This window comes from Enhydra lutris, unplaced genomic scaffold, assembly GCF_002288905.1.
Source record: "Enhydra lutris kenyoni isolate GAN:26980312 unplaced genomic scaffold, ASM228890v2 scaffoldscaffold85, whole genome shotgun sequence".
Taxonomy (NCBI): domain Eukaryota; kingdom Metazoa; phylum Chordata; class Mammalia; order Carnivora; family Mustelidae; genus Enhydra; species Enhydra lutris.
Genome location: NW_019154169.1, coordinates 2,946,573 through 2,971,008, shown reverse-complemented (window position 1 = coordinate 2,971,008; position 24,436 = coordinate 2,946,573). Strand labels below are relative to the sequence as shown.

Here is a 24,436-nt window from a genome sequence, read left to right as displayed (position 1 = left end):
CTGGCAGGGTGGTATGCCCAGGTTGGGGAGCAGTGCACACCCCAGACCCAGACCCTGCCACATGGGAGGTCCTCAGTGAAGTCAAAGAATGGTGGAAATCGAGACCTGGGTCAAGGTGGTAGGCCTCCTGTGTTAGGCTGTGTAGTCCAGAAGTCACAGGGCTCTGGGATTGGGCTTAGAACAGAGACAGGCACATGACCAGTGGCATCTTTATGGAACCTGAAGTGGTGTGTGCAGGATTGGCGTCTGGAGGTGGGGGGTGCTCTTAGCTGGGCTGCTGGGTACAGAGTGGCTGGGATCCCAATGTTCACATACCTTGCTGTGTTCCTTACAGGGAGGCATTTACGGTCCCGCTGATTCCTCTTGGCCTGAAGGAGACCAAGGATGTTGACTTCTCTGTCGTTCTCAAGGTAAATCTCAAAGCACTGGACACTAGACTCACTGTTTAAAAAGACAAACTAGGAATTGTGTATCCCTTGCAAGTGGCCTTAGGCTCAGTGGGGCGAGTTGAGGGGAGCTCAGTTGAGTTCCATAGGGCGCCCCTGGGCCCCTCAGCAAGACAGTGTTGTCTGTCTTCCTGTGATCTCACACCGTCTTTGGTCCCTACAAGGTGCAGGCCCTAGAAGGCAAGTTAGAAACCTGGGTCTTCCCTCCCCAGGAGGCCAAGCCAGAGATGGTGCGTGGAGGACATGCTTTGGAATTTTAAAATTTTACTCTATTTTAATTTTTTCTTAAATTTGGTAAACAGTGTAGGCCATGTTTATGGTAGAATTGCTAATTCTTTCCCCTGACATTTTATTATGAAAATTTCTAAACTTCAAGAAAAACTGAGAGGATTTTGCGGTGAATCCCTATATACTTAGTACCTAGATTATGCTGCGAACATTTTGTTAGAGTTATCTTTTTATCTGTCTGTGCATTCCTGTATTGATAGACCAGTCCATCCTGCTTTTTGATATATTTCCCAATAAATCAAACATGTTGGTTAACTATCTTTAAATACTTGAATAGCTGGAAATTATGAGTTGTTGTTTTTTTTTCCTCCATGAAATCCTGGAAATCCAGCCTCTTCTCTCTCTCCCGTGCACCTTCTTTCCCTTCTCTTTCTGTTTTTTTTTTTCTCTTCTTTTTAAGAAAAATCAGCTTTTTTTTTTTTAAGATTTTATTCATTCATATGCGAGAGAAGAGAGTGTGAGTGAGAGCATGAGCAGGGGGGAAGGTCAGAGGGAGAAGCAGGCTCCCTGCTGAGTGGGAAGCCCCATGTGGGGGCTCGATCCCAGGACCCTGGGATCATGACCTGAGCTGGAGGCAGACGCTTAACCATCTGAGCCACCCAGGTGCCCCGTCATTCTGAGTTTTAGTGAATCACCTCCAGCGTCCATTTAGGAGGAAGAACGGGACATGGGGTGGGAGGTAGCCACTGCCTTAGCCTCCCAGCACGGGCACGGTGGATGACAGTTAACCCCAGTGTCGTGAAAAATGCTTCCAAGTATTATGTTTCTTTTCATAGCAGTCCTTTTAGTTGACTCATCTTGGACTACTTCTAGTTTAGAGAAGAAAAAAATTATATGCACGTTGGGCGCTATAAAATCTGTCCTTTTACAAGCAGTCGGTTCGTGCTTTGAAAGCTTGCTGCCCTTGACCTGCATTCTGGAGCGGAGACTGTGAGTGTGGGCATAAGCTCTTTCCCTCGGGGACTGCTGCCTTGTTTACATCTAGATCCCGGTCCCTGTCAATTTGGGGTTTATTTTGGAGTTTGAGAAGGGACATTGGTAGTCTCACAGGACTCGGGATCACACGAGATTTGATTTTCTGGGTAGAAAACAACCCAGGAGCTGCAGCTTTGTGGCAGCTGTTTCCAGGCTGCCAGAACTTACTTGAGTCTGTGAGACTCAAGACAGTCCTTGCGACCGGGGAGATGTCTTTAGGTGCTTTTGTGGAATGGTTTCTTTCTTTCTTTCTTTAAGATTTTATTTATTTGTCAGAGAGAGAGAGACAGAGAGCACGAGCAGGGGAACAGCAGGCAGAGGGAGGGGGAGCAGCAGACACCCCGCTGAGCAGGGAGCCCGATGTGGGACTTGATCCTGCAACTCCAGGATCATGACCTGAGCTGAAGGCAGACGCTCAACCAGCTGAGCCCCCTAGGTGTCCCTGTTGAGTGGTTTCTTTAGGATTCCATTTGTTGCTTGGCACCAAGGCCGCAAGAGTGCAGGCGTGTTACAGGGAGACTTGGAGCAACTTGGAGCTTTCTGGACATCTGCAAGGATCCGAACGAGTCACGTGCTGGATTCCACATTAAACTCAGTGGAAAAAAAAAAAATCACATGTTGCGGGCACGGCCAAGTGCTCTTTAGCTGAGGCTTCCAACCATGTCATTTTAGCCTAAAAGGGACTCTTCAGATGTCAGTCATAGGAAAATGAGCACATGTGGGGACATTCTGTCCACCCCCCGCCCCCCCCCCCCCCCGCCCTCGTGTGTGCTGGAGAGTTCCAGGCAGGTGCTGCCGGAGTAGCCCGGCCGGCTTAACGAGCACAGCTCCAAGTGCGGCTTGTCTTGCTCGTCTCCTTGTGTGTCCGTGTGACACTTCATGGTCAGCAAAGCTTCCCGCTGTGATTTGGTTCTATTTTTAAATAAATGAGCTTTCCAATGACCTCATTAAAAGGCACTGTCAAGGGGCACCTGGGTGGCTCAGTCGGTTAAGCCGCCTGCCTTTGGCTCAGGTCATGATCTTTGGGCCTGGGATCCAGCCGCAGGACCCCACTCTCTGCTGCCTGCTCAGCAGGGAGCCTGCTTCTCCTTCCCTCCTATCCCCTCCTCCCCCAAATACAGCTTCATTTTTTTTTTTAGATTAAGAACAGGGTTGAAAAACATTTGGAAAAATGCCAAGACAGGGAACGCTTCCTCCCAGTCCCACCCGCTTCCCCCTGAGCTCAGTGATCTGCTCAGCGCTTAATCTTTGGACACTGGGGCTCCTTCTCTATCAGGGACCTGACTTATGAGGCTGTGTGGCTCTTCCCCTCCTCCCCTCCGTTAGGGCTTCGCTTGGTGTCTGCTTGCGGTAGGTGCTGAACCTGGTGGCTGTTAATTTCATTCTTGGTGTTTTGTTTTGTTTTTTTAAAGAGTTATTTATTTATTTGACAGAGAGATCACAAGTAGGCAGAGAGGCAGGCAGAGGGGTGGGGGGGAAGCAGGCTCCCTGCTGAGCAGAGACACCTCCCCCTCCCTCCCCCCATGTGGGACTTGATCCCAAGACCCTGAGATCATGACCTGAGCTAAAGTCAGAGGCTTAACCCACTGAGCCACCTGGGCCATCTCAGTCTTTCAGCAGCTTCCAGATGCTTGCTCTTGTCTCCAGCCCACCAGTGAGCGTCTGCGCACTCCGCCCAGCATTCTCTTTGGATCAGTTTCTAGATGTGGATTTGGTGGGTGGAAGATATACACAACCTACTTACCACCAGAAGGGGTCCCGCCTTCTTTCCTAGCCTCTGTGTGTGACCGCTTACCTTCCCGCACCTTGTGTTACCCTGGCTTTCATTCCCCATTTGGATTTTTTATGGGATCTTTCTGATGTTTGTGAAAGCAGGCAAGATAATAGCCTACTATGGTTTGCGTTTCTCTGATCAGTACTAGAGTTGGATACGTTCTTGTGTATGTTTCTTTGCCCTCTACCGCTTTTGCCTGATTTCAAAATGGCTTTCTGCCCTCTGTCTGCTTTTCCAGAGTTTTGCTCTTACTTCTTCTTTTTTTTTTTTTTTTAAAGATTGTATTGATTTATTCAACAGAGAGAGAGAGAGAGATCACAAGTAGGCAGAGAAGCAGGCAGAGAGAGAGGGGGAAGCAGGCTCCCTGCTGTGCAGAGAGCCTGATGTGGGGCTCGATCCCAGGACCCTGAGATCATGACCCGAGCTGAAGGCAGAGGCTTAACCCACTGAGCCACCCAGGCACCCCTGCTCTTACTTCTTACAGGATTTCTTTTACATATGAAGGATAATAACCCTTGGTTCCTTGGTTATATATACCGCAAATATTTCTCTCAGTACATTCTCTCTCTAATTTAACTTGTTACACAAGCACTTTAAAAGTTATATATATATCAGATATATATTTTTATATATTTATATATGATATCATATATATTTTTATATATTTATATGTATCATATATATATAACATATATATTTTTGCCACTAAGATTTTCTGTTGTTGAATCTACTGGTCCTTCCCTTTATAGTTGTGCCTCAAGGACTGTTCAGAAAGGCACCCTGCACCCCAAGATGGCATAAATATTTTGCTATTGTTTCTCCCAGTTGTCTTCTTTCATATGTTTTTGCCTCAGATCTTTAATCTATCTGGAATTACTTTTGGGGGTAAACAATGAGGTATGAGGCCATCACTTTTTATTTTCACCAAATGGGTGGCCAGTTTCCCGTGAGCTCCGCGTAAAGAAGCCATCCGTGGTGCTGGCTGGTGTCCACTTCCCTCTGTGACCCCTGTGCCCCTACCCCCATCCCCCCTCCTCCATCCTGCTCCGTGCCATGGAGGCCACCACAGGCTGGAGGGGCTAGGAGGACGGGAGGTTGGGATATCTACTCTGCAGGCTGCTCAGCTGGCTTCCGTTTGCATTCCTGAGGGAAGGGCCTGGTGGCTTTGGCGCCCACCTCAGGTAGTCCTCTCTCCAGATTTTCAAATCTCCATTTCCTTCTTGACCTGGGATTCTAAAGGCCCTGGAGGTTCTGCACCATCCCTGTGGTTTCCCTTAACCCTGCCCATACCACTGTGTTAGCCCTTTACTTAAATTCACATCGGATACAACATCTGTGGGTGCCACCTTCCTCCTGTCCGGACCTGCTGGGTGCTCAAGCCTTTCCCTCTTCTGTGGAATGCTGGCTTTTGTTGTACACCTGATTCTCGAGTCCGCTGCCGTCTGTTTCGGATCCGTGGCTGGTTTCATTGTCTATCCATTGCTCACGGTTTAATCCCTATGCATTTTAATGGCGATTAGAGCAAGCCTCCTTTATGACCATGCTTTTGCAAATTTTCTGACTTTTCTCCCACATTTTTACTTCCATATTTTGTCAGGTTTCCCCAAAGTAGTACTTTTGGGTTTTGATTAAAATTTCATTAGATTCCTAGCTTATGTAGGACAAGATTACCATATTGTACATTTTCATCTATGAACATAGTATTTCTAATTGTTGATATGTCAACAAATAGCAGATTTTATGCAGGGCAGGGACCATGTCTGTCTTATTAAAAAAATGATCTAATGCTTCCCATTTGTAACACATAGGGATGGATCTGGAGAGTATAACGCTAAGTGAAGTAAGTCAGTCAGAGAAACATAAATACCATATGATTTCACTCCTATGTGGAATTTAAGAAACAAGACAAATGAAAAAGAAAAAAGAGATGAGCCAAAAAACCAGACTCTTTTTTTTTTTTTTTAAATATTTTATTTATTTGTCAGAGAGAGAGAGAGAGAGAGAGAGAGAGTGAGCACTGGCAGACAGAGGCAGAGGGAGAAGCAGGCTCCCTGCCGAGCAAGGAGCCCGATGTGGGACTCGATCCCAGGACGCTGGGATCATGACCCGAGCCGAAGGCAGCTGCTTAACCAACTGAGCCACCCAGGCGCCCCAAAAACCAGACTCTTAACTATAGAGAACAAACTTCGGGTTCCTGGGGTGGGGTGGGGGGTGGGGTGGGGGTGGATGAAACAGGTGAGGGGGATTAAGAGCACACTCACTCATGAGCACTGAGTAACACATAAAGTTGTCGAATCACTATATTGTACACCTGAAGCTAATAGAACACTGTATGTTGACTATACTTGAAATTATAAAAAAAATGCCTTAGCGAATACATGAAAGAATGAAATAACTTAAGTCTTTCAGTAAAGTTCAATACCTAACTGCTTAGTGAATTCAGTTAATTTTATCCCTGGGCATATTGTACTTTTGTTGAGGGGGTACAATTGGGAAATTATTGTTTCCCTGTTATATTTTTCTAACTGGTTATGGCTTATATAGGAAGGGAGGACTGTTGGGACACCTGGGTGGCTCAGTTGTTACATGTCTGCCTTCAGCTTGGGTCATGATCCCAGGGTCCCGGGATCGAGCCCCGAGTTGGGCTCCCTGCTCCTTGGGAGGCCTGCTTCTCCCTCTCCTGTTCCCCCTGCTTGAGTTCCCTCTCTGGCTGTGTTTCTCTGCCAAGTAAATAAAATCTTAAAAAAAAAAAAAAAATTAAAAAGAAGCAAAGACTGTTGATTTATATCTATTAACTTTGTGGCCATTTCACTGAATTTCTATTATTTTAGTAATTTTTCAGTTGACGCTCTGGGTTTTGTAAATACATCATTATTTTGTAATATATGTATATGTATATATATATATATTTACACATATATATATATTATTTTTGCTTCTTCCTTTCTAATATTTGTCTTAATTTGTTGGATAGAGAACTTCAGAATTATGTCATATAATAGAATTATGTTATGTAGTCCTTGTCTTACCCTTGATGTTTACAGTAGGTTTCAGCTAGATTTTTTTTTTAAAGATTTTATTTATTTATTTGACAGACAGAGATCACAAGTAGGCAGAGAGGCAGGCAGAGAGAGAGAGGGGCAGGAAGCAGGCTCCCTGCTGAGCAGAGAGCCCAATGTGGGTCTCAATCCCAGGACCCTGGGATCATGACCTGAGCTGAAGGCAAAGGCTTTAACCCACTGAGCCAGCCAGGCGTCCTCAGCTAGGTATTTTTTATTGTACAACTTAGTAGGAGAACATATTTAATATTTAAACATATTTATGTTTAATCTAGCCTAGGAATGTATTCAGAATTTATGAAAATTCTCTTTGACTTTTGTAAGGTTAATGTAAAGGTTTTTGTGTGTGTGTGTGTGTGTGTTTTTAAAGATTTTATTTATTTATTTGACAGACAGAGATCACAAGTAGGCAGAGAGACAGGCAGAGAGAGAGGAGGAAGCAGGCTCCCTGCTGAGCAGAGAGCCCAATGCAGGGCTCGATCCCAGGACCCTGGGATCATGACCTGAGCCGAAGGCAGAGGCTTAACCCACTGAGCCACCCAGGCGCCCCCGTAAAGTTTTTTTTTAAACTTACTTTGAGTGTAATTTGTCTCCTGATTTTAAAAAAATTTTGGCCAGTGTCCACAGCAGAAGTTGACAGAACAACGTGCTGTCCTGGAAAGGAGGCAGTTTCTCTCATCCCTGAGCATCTCCTGAGTGGTGACCCCTAACACTGCTTTTGGGGATGTCATTGTAGACGCCCTAGATGAACTTTGCCCTCCAGATCATTTTCACTGGGATTTAACTTCACTAATATAATTGTAGTGGAAGATCGTTTCAAATTTTACAGATGGTCATTGTATTTGTAGAGGAGCTGATTCCAAACATTAGCACTTTAAAGTCATAAAGAAAATCTGTGATAGCATCATAAAATGAAAGGAAAAATTGGGTAAAAATGACCAAATTGAAAAATAGAAGGAACTCTGCATATCCTGGGGTCCAGTGAGGCATCTCAAAATGTGTGCTGAGGAGGTAAACAGAGGTGTCTGTACGGGGAACTGTCGTCATATTATCTCTGATCCCAGAAACATACAAGTGACTTCAGTGTCTAGCAAGAAGAGGTTAAGAATATCATGGTACTTATTAGCTGGCACAGTTTGGTGCTCGATTTATTTGTTTAGTAAATGAGTTGTACACACATTACGTTGGAGGATTACATAATCATTAAAAGTCATGTTATAGAGCAGGGGTTGGGGGGCTCAGTTGGTTAAGGGTCTGACTCTTGAATTTGGCTCAGGTGGTGGGACTGAACCCCGTGTCGGGCTCTGCACTCAGTGGGGAGTCTGCTGGAGAGTCTCCCTCTCCCTCGCGCCTTCCCCTCCCTGCTTTTGCACTCTCTCTCTTTTTCTCTAAAATAAGTCTTTTAAAAATGTTTTCTTAAAGTCATGTTTTATTTTGTGGCATAAGAAAATGTTTGCTACATTGCAAATTCAAAAAGAAAAACACAGCAAGGGGCACCTCGGTGGCTAAGTTGGTTAAGTGTCTGCCTTCGGCTCAGGTCATAGTCCCAGGGTCCTAGGATCGAGCCCTACATCAGGCTCCCTACTTGGCAGGAAGCCTGCTTCTCTCTCTCCCACTCCCCCTGCTTGTGTTCCCTCTCTCGCTGTGTCTGTCAAATAATTAAAATCTTAAAAATAGAAGCGCAGCAAATGCATATATTTGTTCAATAGAACCCCGTTTTTATAAGACGAGGGTGTATGAGCGTGTGTGTGTGTGTGTGTGTGCATGTGTGTGTGAGTGAGTGTATGCACTGAACATACAAAAAGCAAGAGGGGTTTTAGTGTAGAAAACATGTAATGAGAATCTTCTAACAGACCCCTGAGAAAACAGTTGAACACGTCTGTCCTCCACTTTCTGGTAGCCAGGGAGAGCCAGCATGTAGGGCAGATGCTAGCCAAGAAGCCACTTGATGCCCCTTATACTATTTTTATTTTTGTTTTTTCCCCCATCATACTTGCCATTTTCTGGTATATGATGTAATTTTCTCATTTTTTTTAATACTTATTTTTTAAAAGTTTTATTTATTTATTTATTTGAGAGAGGCAGAGCAGGAGCAGTGGGAGAAGCAGGCCTCCCCGCCGAGCAGGGAGCCCAACGTGGGGCTCGATCCCAGGACCCTGAGATCATGACCTAAGCCCAAGGCAGGTGCTTAGTGGCTGAGCCACCCAAGCGCCCCTAATTTACTTATTTGTTGTGCCTATCACTTAACTTTCTGTGCCGCCTTGTGAGAATAGAAGCTCCATGGGGGAAAAATCTTTGTTTTGTTCACTGATGGAGCCCAGGATCTACGAACAGTGCCCGGACGTGGCAAGTGTGTGCCGTATGCCCGAATGAGCTCACTGAGTCGTCCTCAAATGCTGGACTGGGGACCCAGTTAGGGGGTCTCATTCAGGTGCTTCCTTTGTGGAAATGCCCAAAGCTGCTCTCACAAAGGTTCTCATCGCAGACCCTGAGGGAAGTAGCCTTACAACAGTCTCCAGACATGGGTTTCCTTTTCTGGGAAGGCCCTGTGCCCAGATACTAAAGGCAGCCCACAGGATGAACGCCGGCGTCCCTGAGTGTCTGGGATGTTTGCCAGAATTGTTCAACATATTGTCACTTACACAGTCACTTGAGTGTGACGTAAAGACATTGTATTTTATTTATTTATTTAAGACATTTTATTTATTTAAGAGATAGAGAGAGCACAAGTAGGCAGAGCAGCAGGCAGAGGGAGAGGCAGGCTTCCTGCCAAGCAGGGAGCCTGATGCAGGGCTCGATCCCAGGACCCTGAGATCACGACCTGAGCCGAAGGCAGACGCTTAAATCGACTGAACCACCCACGTGCCCCTATTTTATTTATTTATTTTTAAGTAGGCTCCATGCCCAAGATGGGGCTTGAACTCATGACCCCGAGATCAAGGTCGGGTGCTCTACCAACTGAGCCAGCCAGGCGCCCCCACAAATGTGTTTTAAAATAAGAAAAAAACAACTTCCACTTTCCTTTTAACTGAAGCAACAAAAGGAACATTTTTAAATACGCATGCGGTTCAGAAAATAAATCCCGACATCCAGAAAGTCACTGTAGCATGTAATCTCCTGGTTGTATGAATTCTACATGTATTTTTAAACCAGGGAAGGGGGGCACATTAGACATTTCTGTTTGACCTGTTTATGGTTTGCACTGACGCCTTACAGGATCTCATCTCCTTTTGCTTGCAGGATTTTATCCTGGAGCATTACAGTGAGGACAGCTACCTGTATGAAGACGAAATAGCAGATTTGATGGATCTGAGACAGGTGAGGTGTTGTGTGGTAGGGAGGGGAGGGCAAGGAGGGGAAGGGAGGGGGGGTGGCCGCCAGAGTTTGCTGCGACTTCAGAACGTCCTATTACAGAGTCACAGGTGGTTGGAGGTGATAGGGAGGCACTTTCAAAACCATCCTTAAAACCTGGCCACCATGGGGGGTGGGGGAGGGTGGGGGGGACAGACATGCCCTAGGCACATTTGGGGCTGGATTCTGGGACTCCTGAGCCTACCCCAGCCCCTTCCCCCACACCTCGTGCTCAGGGTAACAGCAGCAGGGGCCCAGGCCCTGCAGGCATAGTGCGTGTGACACCTGGGGTGGCCGTGTGCTGGGTCCTCATCTGCCACCCCCACCCCCACCCCCTACCTGGTTCCCTTTCCCTCCAGGCTTGCCGGACACCCAGCCGGGATGAGGCCGGGGTCGACCTGCTCATGAGCTATTTCATCCAGCTGGGGTTTGTGGAGAGCCGGTTCTTCCCGCCCACCCGACAGATGGGGATCTTGTTTACATGGTAGGTGACCCAGCCCCCCACCCCGCCGCTGCTGCCCTCCTCTGCATCCCCTGCCCTCTCTTTCAAGCGATCCGTTTCTCCAGGAGAACCTAGATCAACGGGTGTTTATGTATGATGGGGATCCAAGGGGAGAAATCTCCAACAGACCTTGGCTTCTGGCTTCTCGGATCAAGGGAGCAGAGGAGAAGAGGCAGTTTTTTGTGTGTGCTCACTTTATTGTTGGGGAAACACGGGGGCTCTGAGGTGGAATTAACAAGAACAAAGATTCTTGTCCCGGATGGGACAGAGGGTGAGAGTTGGGTTTTGTCCCAGCGACAAAGGCAGCAAACAGAAATAGATCTAAGCAGAGCATTTGATTCTTCTTCAGAGTTGGTATTTTCAAAGGTTAGTGCTGTTTAAATGCTTTGGAGATGCCGTCCCTCTTCCCTGAGGGTCCTTAGCACGGGAGAAACAAGAGTCAATCCTAAGAGCCTTGGGTCATATTCGAGCCGCATTACATCACTGCTGGTGGCTATGAATGCTGTCCTTTTGAAAGGACAGGTGCATGACTTTTGTTATAGATGCCTTAGCTGCCTACTCAGAGCGAAAGGGCAAAGGTGGTTTCTCCTTAGTGTCGAATTAGGATAAATCTCCACGTCTGCCTTCTGGTTGACAGGTGAACTTTAAAACAGATCCTGGGGCGCCTGGGTGGCTCAGGGGGTTAAAGCCTCTGCTTTCGGCTCAGGTTATGATCTTAGGGTCCTGGGATCGAGCCCCACATCAGACTCTCTGCTCAGCGGGGAGCCTGCTTCCCCCTCTCTCTCTGCCTGCCTCTCTGCCTACTTGTGATCTCTGTCTGCCAAATAAAAAAATTAAAAAAAAAACCAGATTCTGAGTCTTTTAGACTTGAGGAAGCACAGTGAGGGGTTCATAATTGCTGTGTTTCATTTAGGAGAGGACACACACACACACACACACGTATTTTGGAGTGGGAGAGTGAGGTGGAGGGCAGAGGGAGAAAGGGGATCTTTTTTTTTTTTTTAAGTTTTTATTTATTTATATGACAGGCAGAGATCACAAGTAGGCAGAGAGGCAGGCAGAGAGAAAGGAGGAAGCAGGCTCCCTGCAGAGCAGAGAGACTGATGCGGGGCTCGATCCCAGGACCCTGGGACCACGACCTGAGCCGAAGGCAGAGGCTTTAACCCACTGAGCTATCCAGGCGCCCCAAGAAAGGGAATCTTAAATAGGTTCCACGCCTAGCAGGGAGCCTGACTTGGGGCTCGATCTCACAACCCCAAGATCATGACCCAAGTTGAAATCAAGAGTCAGACACTTAACTGACTGAGCCACCCGGATGCCCTAAGAGAAGGCCTGTATTTTTTAAAAGATTTCATGTATTCGTTTGTCAGAGAGAGAGAGAGAGGGCACAAGCAGGGAAAACAGCAAGCAGAGGGAGAAGCAGGCTCCCTGCCAAGCATGGAGCCCAATGCAGGGCCCGATCCTAGGTCTCTAGGATCATGACCTGAGCTGAAGGCAGACGTTCAACTGACTGAACCACCCAGGCACCCAAGAAGACATGTTTCTAATACACCTTACTTTTTAGAACAGTTTTAGGTTCACAGCAAAATTAAGAGATTTCCCATATATATTCCCACATTATCACCCAAAGTCCATAGTTGAGATTGGGGCTCACTCCTGGTGGTAGGCACTTCCTGGGTTTTGACCATGTGTAAGGACACATTGCCGTGTTACAGGACCACACGGGGGAGTCTCACTGCCCTACAGTCCTCCGCTCCACCTCTTCATCCCTCCCCCACCCCTCAACCCTGGCATCTTCTCATTCTTTGTGTCTCCATTGTTTTTGCCTTTTCCAGAATGCCAAATAGTTGGAATCATAAAGTATGTAGACTTTTTCAGATTGGCTTCCTTCACTGAGATATCCCATGCATTTAAGTTTCCTGCATGTCTTCTCACAGCTCGATAACTCATTTCTTTTTACTGCTACATGATATTTCACTGTATGGTTTTGCTACAGTTTGTCCATTCACTTTTGGAAGGACGTGCTGGTTGAGAAGCCTTCCTTTAGCGTGAGGTTGTGATGAGCCCATTGGCTTGCTTGGAAATGAAAGCTTCATTGCATGTGCACCCTAGCCTTTTATCATTCAGGAAATGAATTTTGTCTGCTTTCCCCCCAAAGCGGCCTTCACCAGCCAAATAATTCATGTTCTCGAAACCTGTTTCCTTTAAATAGGTACGACTCGCTCACTGGGGTTCCGGTTAGCCAGCAGAACCTGCTGCTGGAGAAGGCCAGCATTCTGTTTAACATCGGGGCTCTCTACACTCAGATCGGGACCCGGTGCAACCGGCGGACCCAGGCTGGGCTGGAGGGTGCAGTGGACGCCTTTCAGAGAGCCGCAGGTGTGTCTCCAGAAAGGCTGCTGGGATAGTGTCCTGTCCCCACCTGGGGGGTGGGGGGTGGTGGCGGCTCTGGGTACTGCAGCGGAAAAGGGTCTGTGGGCCTTCCCCAAGGCCCCGGTTTCCCCAAGACCCAAGTCCTATAAGGACTGGAGGTCCCCGGGCTGGGTGTAGTGGTGGGTGTGGCTCTGGGGTATCCCAGGGTCCTGCATTGCTCTCCTGCAGCAGGGCCTGTGGCTGGCAGAGTTTCTGTGAGGAGTGGTGAGGGAAAGCAGGCACATGGCACAGACCACAGGACAGTGCCCTTAGTGGACTAAACACCGCGTTCCCGTCTGTGCCGGTCCTCATCACTCTGCTGTGGGGAGTTACTCCCAGCAGGGGCCTCTGCTCGACAAGGCCGTGAAAAACTCTAGCTGTGTCATTTTGACTGATCATGAACATGAAATCGCTGACCCTTGGAGGGCGCGCCTGGGTGGCTCAGTCTGATAAGCCTCTCCCTTCAGCCCAGGTCATGATCCCAGAGTCCTGAGATCGAGTCCCGCATCAGGCTCCCTGCTCAGCAGAGAGCCTGCTTCTCCCTCTGCCTGCTGCTCCTCTCTCTCTCTCTCTGACAAACAGAGAAATAAAATCTTTTTTTTTTTTTTAAAGATTTTATTTATTTGACAGAGATCACAAGTAGGCAGAGAGGCAGGCAGAGAGAGAGAGAGGAGGAAGCAGGCTCCCCGCTGAGCAGAGAGCCCGATGCGGGGCTCGATCCCAGGACCCTGAAATCATGACCCGAGCCGAAAGCAGAGGCCCTAACCCACTGAGCCACCAGGCGCCCCGAGAAATAAAATCTTAAAAAAAAAAAAAAAATCCCTTGGGATAAAACAACATGCTAAGATCCCATGTGGGAGTGGATTTCTTTCACTGTACATCCTTTCCTGGGCTCATTTTCTTCCCGAAGAACCTAAAGGGAGTGTGCTTGGAGACCCATCTCTAAGACGACAGCAGTACAGACAACATGAAGCGTAAGAGCAGGGGGGGTAGCAAACCCCAGAGGGGAGCAAATAGCCCGCAGCTGCTGCCATCTGTCCACGGGGCATCTGGGGCTTCGCAACAAAACCAGAGGAACCAGTCAGATGGGATTCATGTTAGAGATTTTATTTCAGCCTCTGGTTGATCGTCAGCTCTGTGACAGTTACTTTCCTAACGTATAAAGAAGTCAGCTAAGGGGCACAGCAGGAAAATTTCCACTGGAGTGGCTGGGTTGGTCTTCCCTGAGGGCCTGGGGGAAAGCCCTGAATTCCATCCTGACCCAGGTGTTAGGTGGGAACGTGTCCCTCGGAAAGCCCTTCCCTCACCCTGCCTGCTTCCTGCTCTCACCTCCATTAAATGCCTGGTCATGTATGGAAGGCCTCGCAGGGGCCCAGGTGAGACGGCAGTAAATAGGGAGCAGGCTGGTTTTCTCGCTTGATACGGAGGTAAATATTTTAGAAAGAATCTTTTTTTAAAAAATTTTGTTAAAATGCATGAAAGAAAATGACCGTCTGTAACCGATTTCAAGTGTTCAGTTCACTGGGATTAAGAACATTCACGGTGCTGGGCAATCCTCTATCACCAGAACTTTGTCATCTGCCCAGACTGCGACTCTGGGGGTGCCTGGGTGGCATGGTGGGTTGAGCGTCCGACTCTTCATACCAGCTCAGGGTCATGGGATCGAGCCCCGTGTTGGGCTCTGTGCTTAGTGTGGAGTCTTAGATTCCCTCCCTATGCCCCTCGACCTTCCTGTGTATGCACTCACGCGCTCTCTCTTTCTTGCTCCCTGTCTCAAATAAATAACTAAATACAATCTTCAGACTGAAACTGTACCCATGAAACACTCTCTATTCCTTCCCCCTGCCCCTGGCAATCTTTTTCGTTTCCTTGAATTTGACTCTTCCGGATACCTCGTCTCCCAGAATCATACAACATTTGCCCACGTGACTGGTGTATTTCACTTTGTGTAACTTCCATGTCCATGTTTTAGCATGTGTCAGAATCTCATTCCTTCTTAAGCCTGAAAAATACTCTGTTGTATGTACGCAACACGTTTTGTTTAACCGTATGTTGATGGACATTTGGGTTGGTTTCTACCTTTTGGCTGTTATGACTCATGCTGTCGTGAATGTGGGTGTACGAGTATCGGTTTCCGTCATTTCCATCTGCTTTCAGTTCTTCGGGGAGTATACCCAAGAAGGGAATTGTTGGATCTTACGGTAACTGAGAATCAGATTTTTCACAACATTCCAGAACACGTTCTGTATTTTTCCGTCTCTCCTTCTTGCTTTTGAACAGCATGGTGAAATCAATATGACCCCTGTCTAATGTGAAAAAAATTTTTCCGATTGTAGGGGTTTTAAATTACCTGAAAGAGACATTCACTCATACTCCGAGTTACGACATGAGTCCTGCCATGCTCAGCGTGCTGGTTAAAATGATGCTTGCACAAGCCCAAGAAAATGTGTTTGAGAAAATCTGCCTTCCTGGCATCCGGAATGAGTTCTTTGTGCTGGTGAAGGTGGCTCAGGAGGCTGCCAAGGTGAGCCCTCCGAGGTCCCATGACTTCCGGGGGGTGGGCGGGACGTGTGGATGTGGGCCCCTGGAAGCAGTGGGGGCTTCCCATGGCAGCTTGCCCGTGACCTGGGCAGCGTGCCTGCCCTGGACCGAGTGTGAGCCTGCATTTTCTTGGCAAGCTGTGGCGTCTCCGATACGGATCACTGATTCCATCTGCAGCTTAGCCAAAAACCCAGTATCATGACAGTTGCCTGAGCTTCCTGTGAATTCTGATGCTGGAAGAACTAGGAAGCATTGGAGCTGCTCCCAGATTCTGGAGCAGGCGCCTGCAGGGCCCCTCCATAGAAGAAAGGGCTCTTTTTCTGCAGCCTGGGTGCATGAGCACCCCTGGGGCAGGCTCCCCCTTCCCAGCATTCCTTCCGTTGCAGGTGGGGGAGGTCTATCGGCAGCTGCACACTGCCATGAGCCAGGCACCGGTGAAGGAGAACATCCCCTATTCCTGGGCCAGCTTGGCCTGCGTGAAGGCACACCACTACGGAGCCCTGGCCCACTACTTTGCGGCCACCCTTCTCATCGACCACCAGTGTAAGGCTTGTGGGCTTGGAGGTGCTGGGGCTTTGGTCAGGGTCGTGCTTCTAGAACATTCTATGCTGAATGAGCGCTGTCTGTCTTGCCCTGGAGATGCTTACATGATTTAGGGGTTCTCCATTCCTGCTGTGGAAGAAGAGGGGGACTGTAATTCTGCCCAGGTTGGAGCAAACAGCTCCAAGGTGGTGACCACTCCCCTGACGTTAAGACCAGGGCTTGGACCAGGGTCAGAAGTCGTGAGGTTCTCACCTAGGCACTGAATCTAAGGGGATGCCCCCAGACTCAGCATTCAAGATAACGTTTGGATATGATATTTAAAATGAATCAAAACTAAACAAACAAATCTATGGTGCTCCAGATTTTAAATAAAGACTACATATCAGTAGCAGTGCTGTGCGGGCCCACATTGGAGCCTGAAGCAAAGGGGAATTTTGATGTCTGTTCATCATGCATTTTTTTAAGCATACTTATGGTATTTAGAAAATTGTATTAAACTATCCTGTCTCCTGACTGCTGAATGTTTGGTGCTCTTAAATTTTCAGCTTGAGGTGAGGGTCTTATTCTCTTCACCCTGGTCTTGGTTCTGATCTGAGGTCAGGTGGGACTCTTGTTGTCATGAGCTCTAATTGAGGTCGTCCCACAGTAACGAAATGGGCAAGTTCCAGAGCCACACTACCCGGGTTCATAACACAGCTCTGCCATTTACTAGCTGTGTGATCTCGGGCAAGTTACCTAATTTTCTGGGCCTTGGTTTTCTCATCTGTCAAATGGGGGCATGAAGCGAACCCATCTCATAGGGCTCTTGTGAAAATTACATGTCTGTATGCAAAGCTAAATAACACCTTGTATCTTGTGGGCTCCCGGAATGTGGTAGATGCCTACTGCTAGTATTACTGCATAGTCTGATAGACGGGACAAGTCACATAAACCAGTTGGCAATTACAGTAGCAACACACATGGGGCAGCAGTTGGACTCCTTTCATGTAGTCACGGAAGGCTTCTCAGAGGCGGTGACATTTGAGTTGGACCTTGAAGTCTGTGGAGCACTTTTGCAGCTGAACAAGGAGTAAAAGGACAGCCAGAGCAAGCACACTAGCCGAGCTCTGGAATGGAGGCTGGCATTGTTGAGCTTCTGGTGAGAGGTCTGGTGAGGCTAGAGAGGGGACATGTGCCAGGGAGGATGGGTGTAGGCATGGAGGCCACCAGAGGCTTGAGGCTGTGCTGTGCTAGGAGGTTCCATGAGGTGGTAAGTTGGAAGAGGTAGAATGGGGGCTTAGAGCCAAAGCAGGAGCCTCTAGGGTGTGCCTATCCCTGAGTGCCAAAAGACTTACGAGCTAGATGGCCAGGGGTATGTCCAGGGGCTAAGAGGAAACCTAGTATCCCAAGTGCCTTATAAAACTGGAGAAGGAAGGCAACTAGAGGAGGTTGAAAGAGACTTCTCTGAGGGTCCGCACCATCTCGAGTCTGTGGTCACATCCACAAGAAGGAATTTACCATGTGGCTCTCACTGCAGTGAAGCCGGGAGCTGACGAGGACCATCAGGAGAAGTGCCTGTCCCAGCTGTACAACCACATGCCAGAGGGACTGACACCCTTGGCTACGCTGAAGAACATCCACCAGCGCCGACAGCTGGGTACGCCTGGGCTGTCCTTCTCCCTCCCTCTGTGGGCCCCATTCCATGCCCAGCTGGTCCTGCTCACAGATCACCCCAGACAGGTCCCCAGGGCAGGGCCCGGAGAGCAGGGCATCCTGGGTCATCCTGACCATTCTGGATCAGAAACTGTGGGGCATGGTCTATAGCCTCGTCAGGCCCCTGGGTCTGTGTTCTCGCAGATTCTCTGAGGGCCCAGGCCTCCCAGAGTGGAGCCAGAGCTATGGCAGTCTTCCCACGCCTTCATGGTCCAGGGAATCGTCCTTGGTCATCCAAACGTGGAAGGGCACGTTTGTTAATTTTCTTCTGTCACACCTAAGAACTGGTGATGGTAGTTTGGTCTCTGCCAGTGTCTGAGAGAGTATCTCTTCCCATGTGCGAGCCTAAATTCCTCTACTAACCAGACCTGCACCCTAACCCCCACATACTTCCCCTTCTCTCTGATGGCAACTCCAGCCTAGGGGTGTACAGGCCAGGAACCCTGTTCCTGCATTCAGCCTTCTTACTCACCCCACACATGATGGGCAGATCCCGTTGACTCTACCTAGACAACACGTCCCATATCCGACTAATACTTACCTACCACCTGGTCTAAGCCACATGCACGCAGTGCTTAGCTAACACACCTTCAGTCTCACACAACCCTATGAGATATGCATAATATGATCCCCATTTTGTAGTTAAGGAAACAGGCCCAGAGCAGTCACGCGGCTCATAACTCAGAGAGGTCACGTGGCTCGTAACTGGTCCCCCTGCTTTCCTCTTTATTCCTTCATACTCAGTTCCCACAGGTCACGTCACATCAGTCTTCTGCTCACATCCTAATGGGCTCCCATCTCACCTAGAGTAGGGGCAGAAGCTATCACCCTGCATTTGTAAGGTGGGTGACATGTCTGGCTCCTGCTCCTCTCTGGCCTCATTCCCTGCCTTTCACTCCAGGCCTCACTCCCTCTGGCCCCAGCCCCAAGCTCCTTGTAACCCTGGAATGTACAAGCATACTCCTGCCCCAGGGCCTTTGCACTCACTGTTCCATCTTTCAGGAGTGCCCTTCTGTCAGATATCCTTGTGGCTGCTCCCTCACCTCCTTCAGGGCTCTGCTCAAAAGTTACCTCAAGAAGTCCTTCCTGGATCGCCCATCATAAAAGAGCAACTTTTTGTTCCCAGTCTTCTTTTGCTAGATCTGCTACCTGCCCTGCTTAATTCTCTCCCTTTATCTTAACACCCGTGATCCATGACCGATTTCTTTGCTTGTTAATGATCTGTCTTCAACCACCAGCACATAAATTCCATGGCGACAGAGGCTAGTTTTTGTTCATTGCTTCACCTCTAGTGCCCAGAACACTAGGTAACTATTTGCTGAATGAACGCTTTATAGACCTGAGTGAGCCTATCGCATATGGATTTAAGAGGGACTTAGGCTGTTCAGGCAGATCCTTCGGGAAGGAGAGGGTCCACCCCTCTGGGCCGGTCCTTGGGCACCTGGGCTCACCCCGAGGGACTCGCACTGCTCGAGATGGGGGCACCGTGTCACGTGGGGTCGGCTTTCTGGGGGCAGGCAAGTCGCACGTGCGCCGAGCCGTGGCGCTTCACGAGGAGTCCGTGAGGGAGGCCAGCCTGTGTAAGAAGCTTCGTAACATCGAGGTGCTGCAGGAGGTGCTGTCCGCCGCACACCGGCGCTCCCAGCTCAAGGACGCGCAGCTCCGGGAGGACGACGACCTGCTGGACTTGATCGAAGCTCCCGACATCATCTGTGAGTGACCTGGGAGCCTGTGGCGGGTGCAGAGGGTGTCCCCGTTACTCCAGGGGCGCAGCCTTGGTCCGCTCCTCTGGGAAGGCTTGGCCAGACCCTGAGTTACCTCTCTGCTCACTCGGTGCAGGGACTTCTTTATGGTCTTTGTCCTCGGTGGCCTCCTGGTAGCCTGTGACCCCCCCCCCCCCAAGTGTCAGGGTGCTCTGCTGCCTTGTTTCTGTCCCTGCCTCCCTCAGCATCCCCTTTGCTGACTGTTGTTGGTCCTGGCGTTGTTGAGGTCTACTTTCGCTGGTTTGCCTCTCCTAGATGCCCTTCCTTAAAGTCTCATAACCTCCCTGGGTCTCTGGCCATTACCTCTAGTCAGGAGACCTCAGAAGCTACCTTGGCCTTGATGCTTCTGCTACGCTCCACCCCCGGATTGTGTCTGCCTCTGGGAATGCGTTCTGCTGTATCAGCTTTACCCCCTCCACTCCCTCCCCCCCCCCCCCCCCCCCCCCCCCCCCCCCCCCCCCCCCCCCCCCCCTCCCCCCCCCCACCTCCCCCCCCCCCCCCCCCCCCCCCCCCCCCCCCCCCCCCCCCCCCCCCCGTGGTTTTAGAGCCAAACACTTCCTTATTCCTTCCTCTATGTCTGCCCTTTCCTGTTCTCTCCTTCCTTCAGCACCAACATTTCCCTTCTTTCTTTTTTTAGGACAAACCTTACTTTTATTATGAAATGAAAAGTCAATTTTCCACGGAGAGAGTGGAGCTGGGGGATGTGGGTAAATCTTTACCTTGGCAGTGAGAATCCTTCAAACCCGTGTTTATCATGTGTGCGTGTGTGTGGCGAGAACACTCGAGATCTGTCCTCTTGGCAGTTTCAAGTAAACAATATAGTATTGTTAACTGTAGTCACTGTGCTGTGTGTTGGATCTCTAGAACTCATTCATCTTGCACAATTGAACCTTTGTACCTTTGACCAACATTGCCTCATTCCCTACCCCCATTGTCACTGTCCCATTCTGCTGTCTGCTTCTATGAGCTTGACTGTCTTATAGTCCACGTATAAGTGACGTCATGCACCACCAGCTCTTTCTAGGCATTTCCAAGACGTTAATTACGTCCTGGCTTTGGGAAGATGGAGGTGAACAGGATTGGGTTCTGTCCCAGGAGGCAGGAGTTGAGGGGCCTCTCTGAGAGGCGACTTCACAGTTAAGGAATGACTAGGGAAGGGGAGGGGGCGTGGCCCAATCAAGGTAACCCCCTTTGTCCATAGCTCCTTCCACCCCACTTCCTACACCTCTGTCTCTGAAGTTCCACCTCAGTTTCCAGGGACTAGAGGCAGAGCCCTGCTCAAGATGGCACCCTGGGCTTGTCTGTGGTAATGCTGGCTGATACCTACTGAGCATTTGAGGTCTGCCAGGCACAACAGTAAGCACCCTATGTATACAGAATCTCATTCAACTCTCCCTCCAGTTCTATAGGGGACTAGGATTGCCCTCATCTTAAAGATGACACAGTAAAGGTTTAGGGAAACCATATTCTTTGCACCGGGTGACCAAGCTGGTAGGTGAAGGCAGGAATGGCACTCCGTGATTCCCTTTCATGGGTACTGTCCCTCTCCTTGGCCCCTTTGCCCATACAGTGTGCTCTGGCCACGAGGTAGAGACACGACCTCCATGGAGGAGGGGAATGTGGCTCCCGACGAGGCTGTCTAGGCCACTCTGGTAATGGATGGGCACCCGGTTTGCGCCTAACACTGTGTCAGGCAGCTTGTAAGAAGCCGCAGGGCCATCCTGTAAGTAGAGAGCTGTGTTCTACCTTGGCAGAACCAGGCTTCTTCCTCAGATTTTCTTTTTATACTGCTCTTCTTGTATACTTAGCTTGCTTGGGGATCCTATGTTAGGAGCTGACTAGCCTCGTGGTAAGGGTGGGCTTGAGCCTCCCGTGAATAGGATGGTGGAGATTAAAGCTCTCAGTGGACACAACTTGGCAAACTGACATCCTGCTAAAATCCTCATCTCACACATGAATGATAAGACAGGGAAGCTCATCTTACCCAGGACGGTGTGCTGAGAGACACAGTACTTCCTCCTGTGCTAGCCACACTTGAAATGTAGGTGACTTCTCAGTTGGGTTTCATGAGTGCCAAAGAAAGTCCGCTAGAATATACATACTCTCTTTGAAGGCGGGGGCTGTGTCTGATTGTCACTACTCTGTCCCAGCCCCAGAGCAAGGTACGGCTCATGATAGGTGCCTAGATGGAACGTACAGGTGACCCTGGGTCAGGGGGTTGACCAGCAGTCCATCTTCTATACTGCTTGTCTATACCAAGAGGAAGGCCAAGAGACCAGGAGAAAGGTCTTCTTCTCTTCCCTTCAGCAAGAAGCCCTAGACCTGGGTTTTTAAGGATCACTTTCAGTTACAGAAACATTTACCCTTTCCCTTTTAATATTTTTTTCCAGCTAAAACTGAGCAAGAGGTTGAAATCATATTGCCACAGTTCTCCAAGGTGACAGTGACAGATTTCTTCCAGAAGCTGGTATGTTGAGTGCTTATTTCCTAGTGACCCTAGGGGACAGCTCATATAAGTTGCAAGTATATGAAAGGCTATTTTTAGATTTTTTAAAAAGATTTTATTTATTTATTTGACAGAGAGATCACAAGTAGGCACAGAGGCAGAGAACGAGAGAGAGAGAGAGAGGAGGAAGCAGGCTCCCCACTGAGCAGAGAGCCCGATGTGGGACTTGATCCCAGGACCCTGAGATCATGACCTGAGCTGAAGGCAGAGGCCATTCTAGATTTTTATTTTTTTTTAAAGTAGGCTCTGTGCCCACTGTGGAGCCCAACACATGATTTTGAGATCAAGACCTGAGCCAAGAGATGAAGAGTCAGACTCTTAACCAACTGAGTCACCCAGGTGCCCCGATAACATTAGACTTTTTAAATTAGAGACTTTATACAATTTTCATTGAGATGATTTTTCAAAAGATTTTATTTATTTATTTATTTATTTACTTACTTATTTACTTATTTATTTACTTATTTATTTATTTGAGAGAGCAAGAGAACACAAGCAGGGGGAGCCACAGAGGGAGAAGGAGAAGCAGGCTCCCCGCCAAGCAGGGAGCTCGATGTGGGGCTCGATCCCAAGACGCTGAGATCATGGCCTGAGCCTCAGACACTTAACTGACTGAGCCACCCAGGCGCCCCAAGGTTTTATTCATTTGAGAGAGAGGAGAGAGTGTGTGCATAGGAGCGGGGGAGAAACAGAGGGAGAGGGATAAACACACCTACGGTGAGTGCAGAGCCTGACATGGGACTCAATCCCAGGACCGTGAGCTCATGACCTGAGCTGAAATCAAGAGTTGAACACTCAACCAACTGAGCCACCCAGGCGCCCCTAAGATGATTTTTTTAAAGAACATTTTCTTGGGGCGCCTGGGTGGCTCAGTGGGTTAAGTGTCTGCCTTCAGCTCAGATCATGATCCCAGTGTCCTGGGATTGAGCCCGGAGTTGGGCTCTCCACCCAATGGAGAGCCTGCTTCTCCCTCTCCCACTCTCTGCTTTTGCTCTCCCTTTCTCTCGTCAAATAAATAAAAATATATTTTTTAAAACAAACATTTTTTAGAAAATATATTGACTATTTTAGAGAAAATGGCAGTTAATATCCTTGGATGACTGCTGTAGCACATATTACCCCTGATGGTGTCACTGGTCTCTGAACAAGGCCGAGTGACATCTGGGAGGATGACAGGGTGACATTTCCTATAGCTTTCAAGTGCCCAATTCAGCCTTCACTTACCTAATGATGCTCTGTTCCAAAGGGCCCCCTGTCAGTGTTTTCAGCTAACAAGAGATGGACACCTCCTCGAAGCATTCACTTCACTGCAGAAGAAGGGGACTTGGGGTTCACCTTGAGAGGAAACTCCCCCGTTCAAGTCCACTTCCTGGATCCTCACTGCTCAGCTGCGGTAAGCATGCATCTCGCTAGACTGGGAGCAGAGCTTGTGGGTCAGACCGGTCACATGCCAAGAGTACTGGCCAACCCAATCTAGCTGGGTGTGTGAACGAATTTAGGATTCCTTTGTGTGAAGGGTCTCTGTGAAAGGCCTCTCGTGTGTGCTACCTGTTTAGAGAGCAAAGGATTCACGGCACGCTGTGGAATTTGTTTGTGTACTTGGGAACTGATCCAGGGATGAGAATGAACAGAACACTGACCTTCCTGTACATCCTCCGTTTGTAGCTGGCAGGGGCCAAGGAAGGGGATTATATCGTTTCCATTCAAGACGTGGATTGCAAGTGGCTGACAGTGAGCGAGGTCATGAGGCTGCTGAAGGCCTGTGGCAGGGATGGCGTGGACATGAAGGTCGTGAGCCTGCTGGACTTCACCTCGTCTATGGTAAGCACTGACAGCCTGATGGGAAAAACAGCCATGTAGGGCGAGGCTGGCCTGAGCCCAGCCCCAGGGGTGTGCTTGGCCCTGCGCCTCCTGCCTGTGTTGGTGATCTGAACACTGGACTCCTGACACTGGGCCAGGGGGTTGACCAGCAGTCCATCTTCTATACTACTTGTCTAGACCAAGAGGAAGGTGACCGTGTCCTTGTTGGAATGTGCTCATGTTAGCCCAGAGATCATTGAAAAACTTTGTAAAAAATGCTGTAGATGAAGGAACCAGCTGATTTATTTTTCTGATTAAGTTTTTAAAAAAATATTTTATTTATTCATTAAAAAAGACTTTATTTGAGAAAATGAAAGAGAGAAAGAGCGCACACAAGCATGGGCACGGGGGAGGGGCAGAGGGAGAGGCAGACTGCCTGCTGAGTAGGGAGCCCGATGCAGGGCTCGATCCCAGGACCCCAGGATCATGACCTGAACTGAAGGCAGACGCTTAACCCACTGAGCCACCCAGGCACCCCTAAAGATTGATTTATTTGAGAGAGGGAAAGCGTGTGTGAGGGAGAGGTAGAGAATCTCAAGCAGACTCCCCACTGAGCATGAGCCAGATGCGGGGCTCGATCTCATGACCCTGGGATCATGATCTGAGCGAAAACCAAGATGCTCAAATCAGAGCGAAAATCAGATGCTCAACCGACTGACACACCCAGGCACTGCCTGATTAAGTTCTTTTTTTATTGCAAAAGTCATATGTACTCACAGTCCAA

The 24,436-nt window shown here is 48.9% G+C and overlaps 1 protein-coding gene across 1 annotated transcript in view; it reads left to right on the top strand.

Moving 5' to 3' along the window:
- LOC111161435 (rhophilin Rho GTPase binding protein 2) overlaps nt 1-24,436 on the top strand; it is a 59,345-nt gene that overhangs the window by 29,463 nt on the left and 5,446 nt on the right. Inside the window, exons 4-14 of the mRNA XM_022525074.1 lie at nt 335-410; nt 9,783-9,860; nt 10,253-10,377; nt 12,608-12,774; nt 15,144-15,331; nt 15,735-15,891; nt 17,408-17,527; nt 19,101-19,295; nt 21,737-21,813; nt 23,099-23,245; nt 23,518-23,673. Of these exons, the coding sequence (XP_022380782.1) occupies nt 335-410; nt 9,783-9,860; nt 10,253-10,377; nt 12,608-12,774; nt 15,144-15,331; nt 15,735-15,891; nt 17,408-17,527; nt 19,101-19,295; nt 21,737-21,813; nt 23,099-23,245; nt 23,518-23,673 (1,486 nt within the window). The remainder of the gene's footprint in view (nt 1-334; nt 411-9,782; nt 9,861-10,252; nt 10,378-12,607; nt 12,775-15,143; nt 15,332-15,734; nt 15,892-17,407; nt 17,528-19,100; nt 19,296-21,736; nt 21,814-23,098; nt 23,246-23,517; nt 23,674-24,436) is intronic.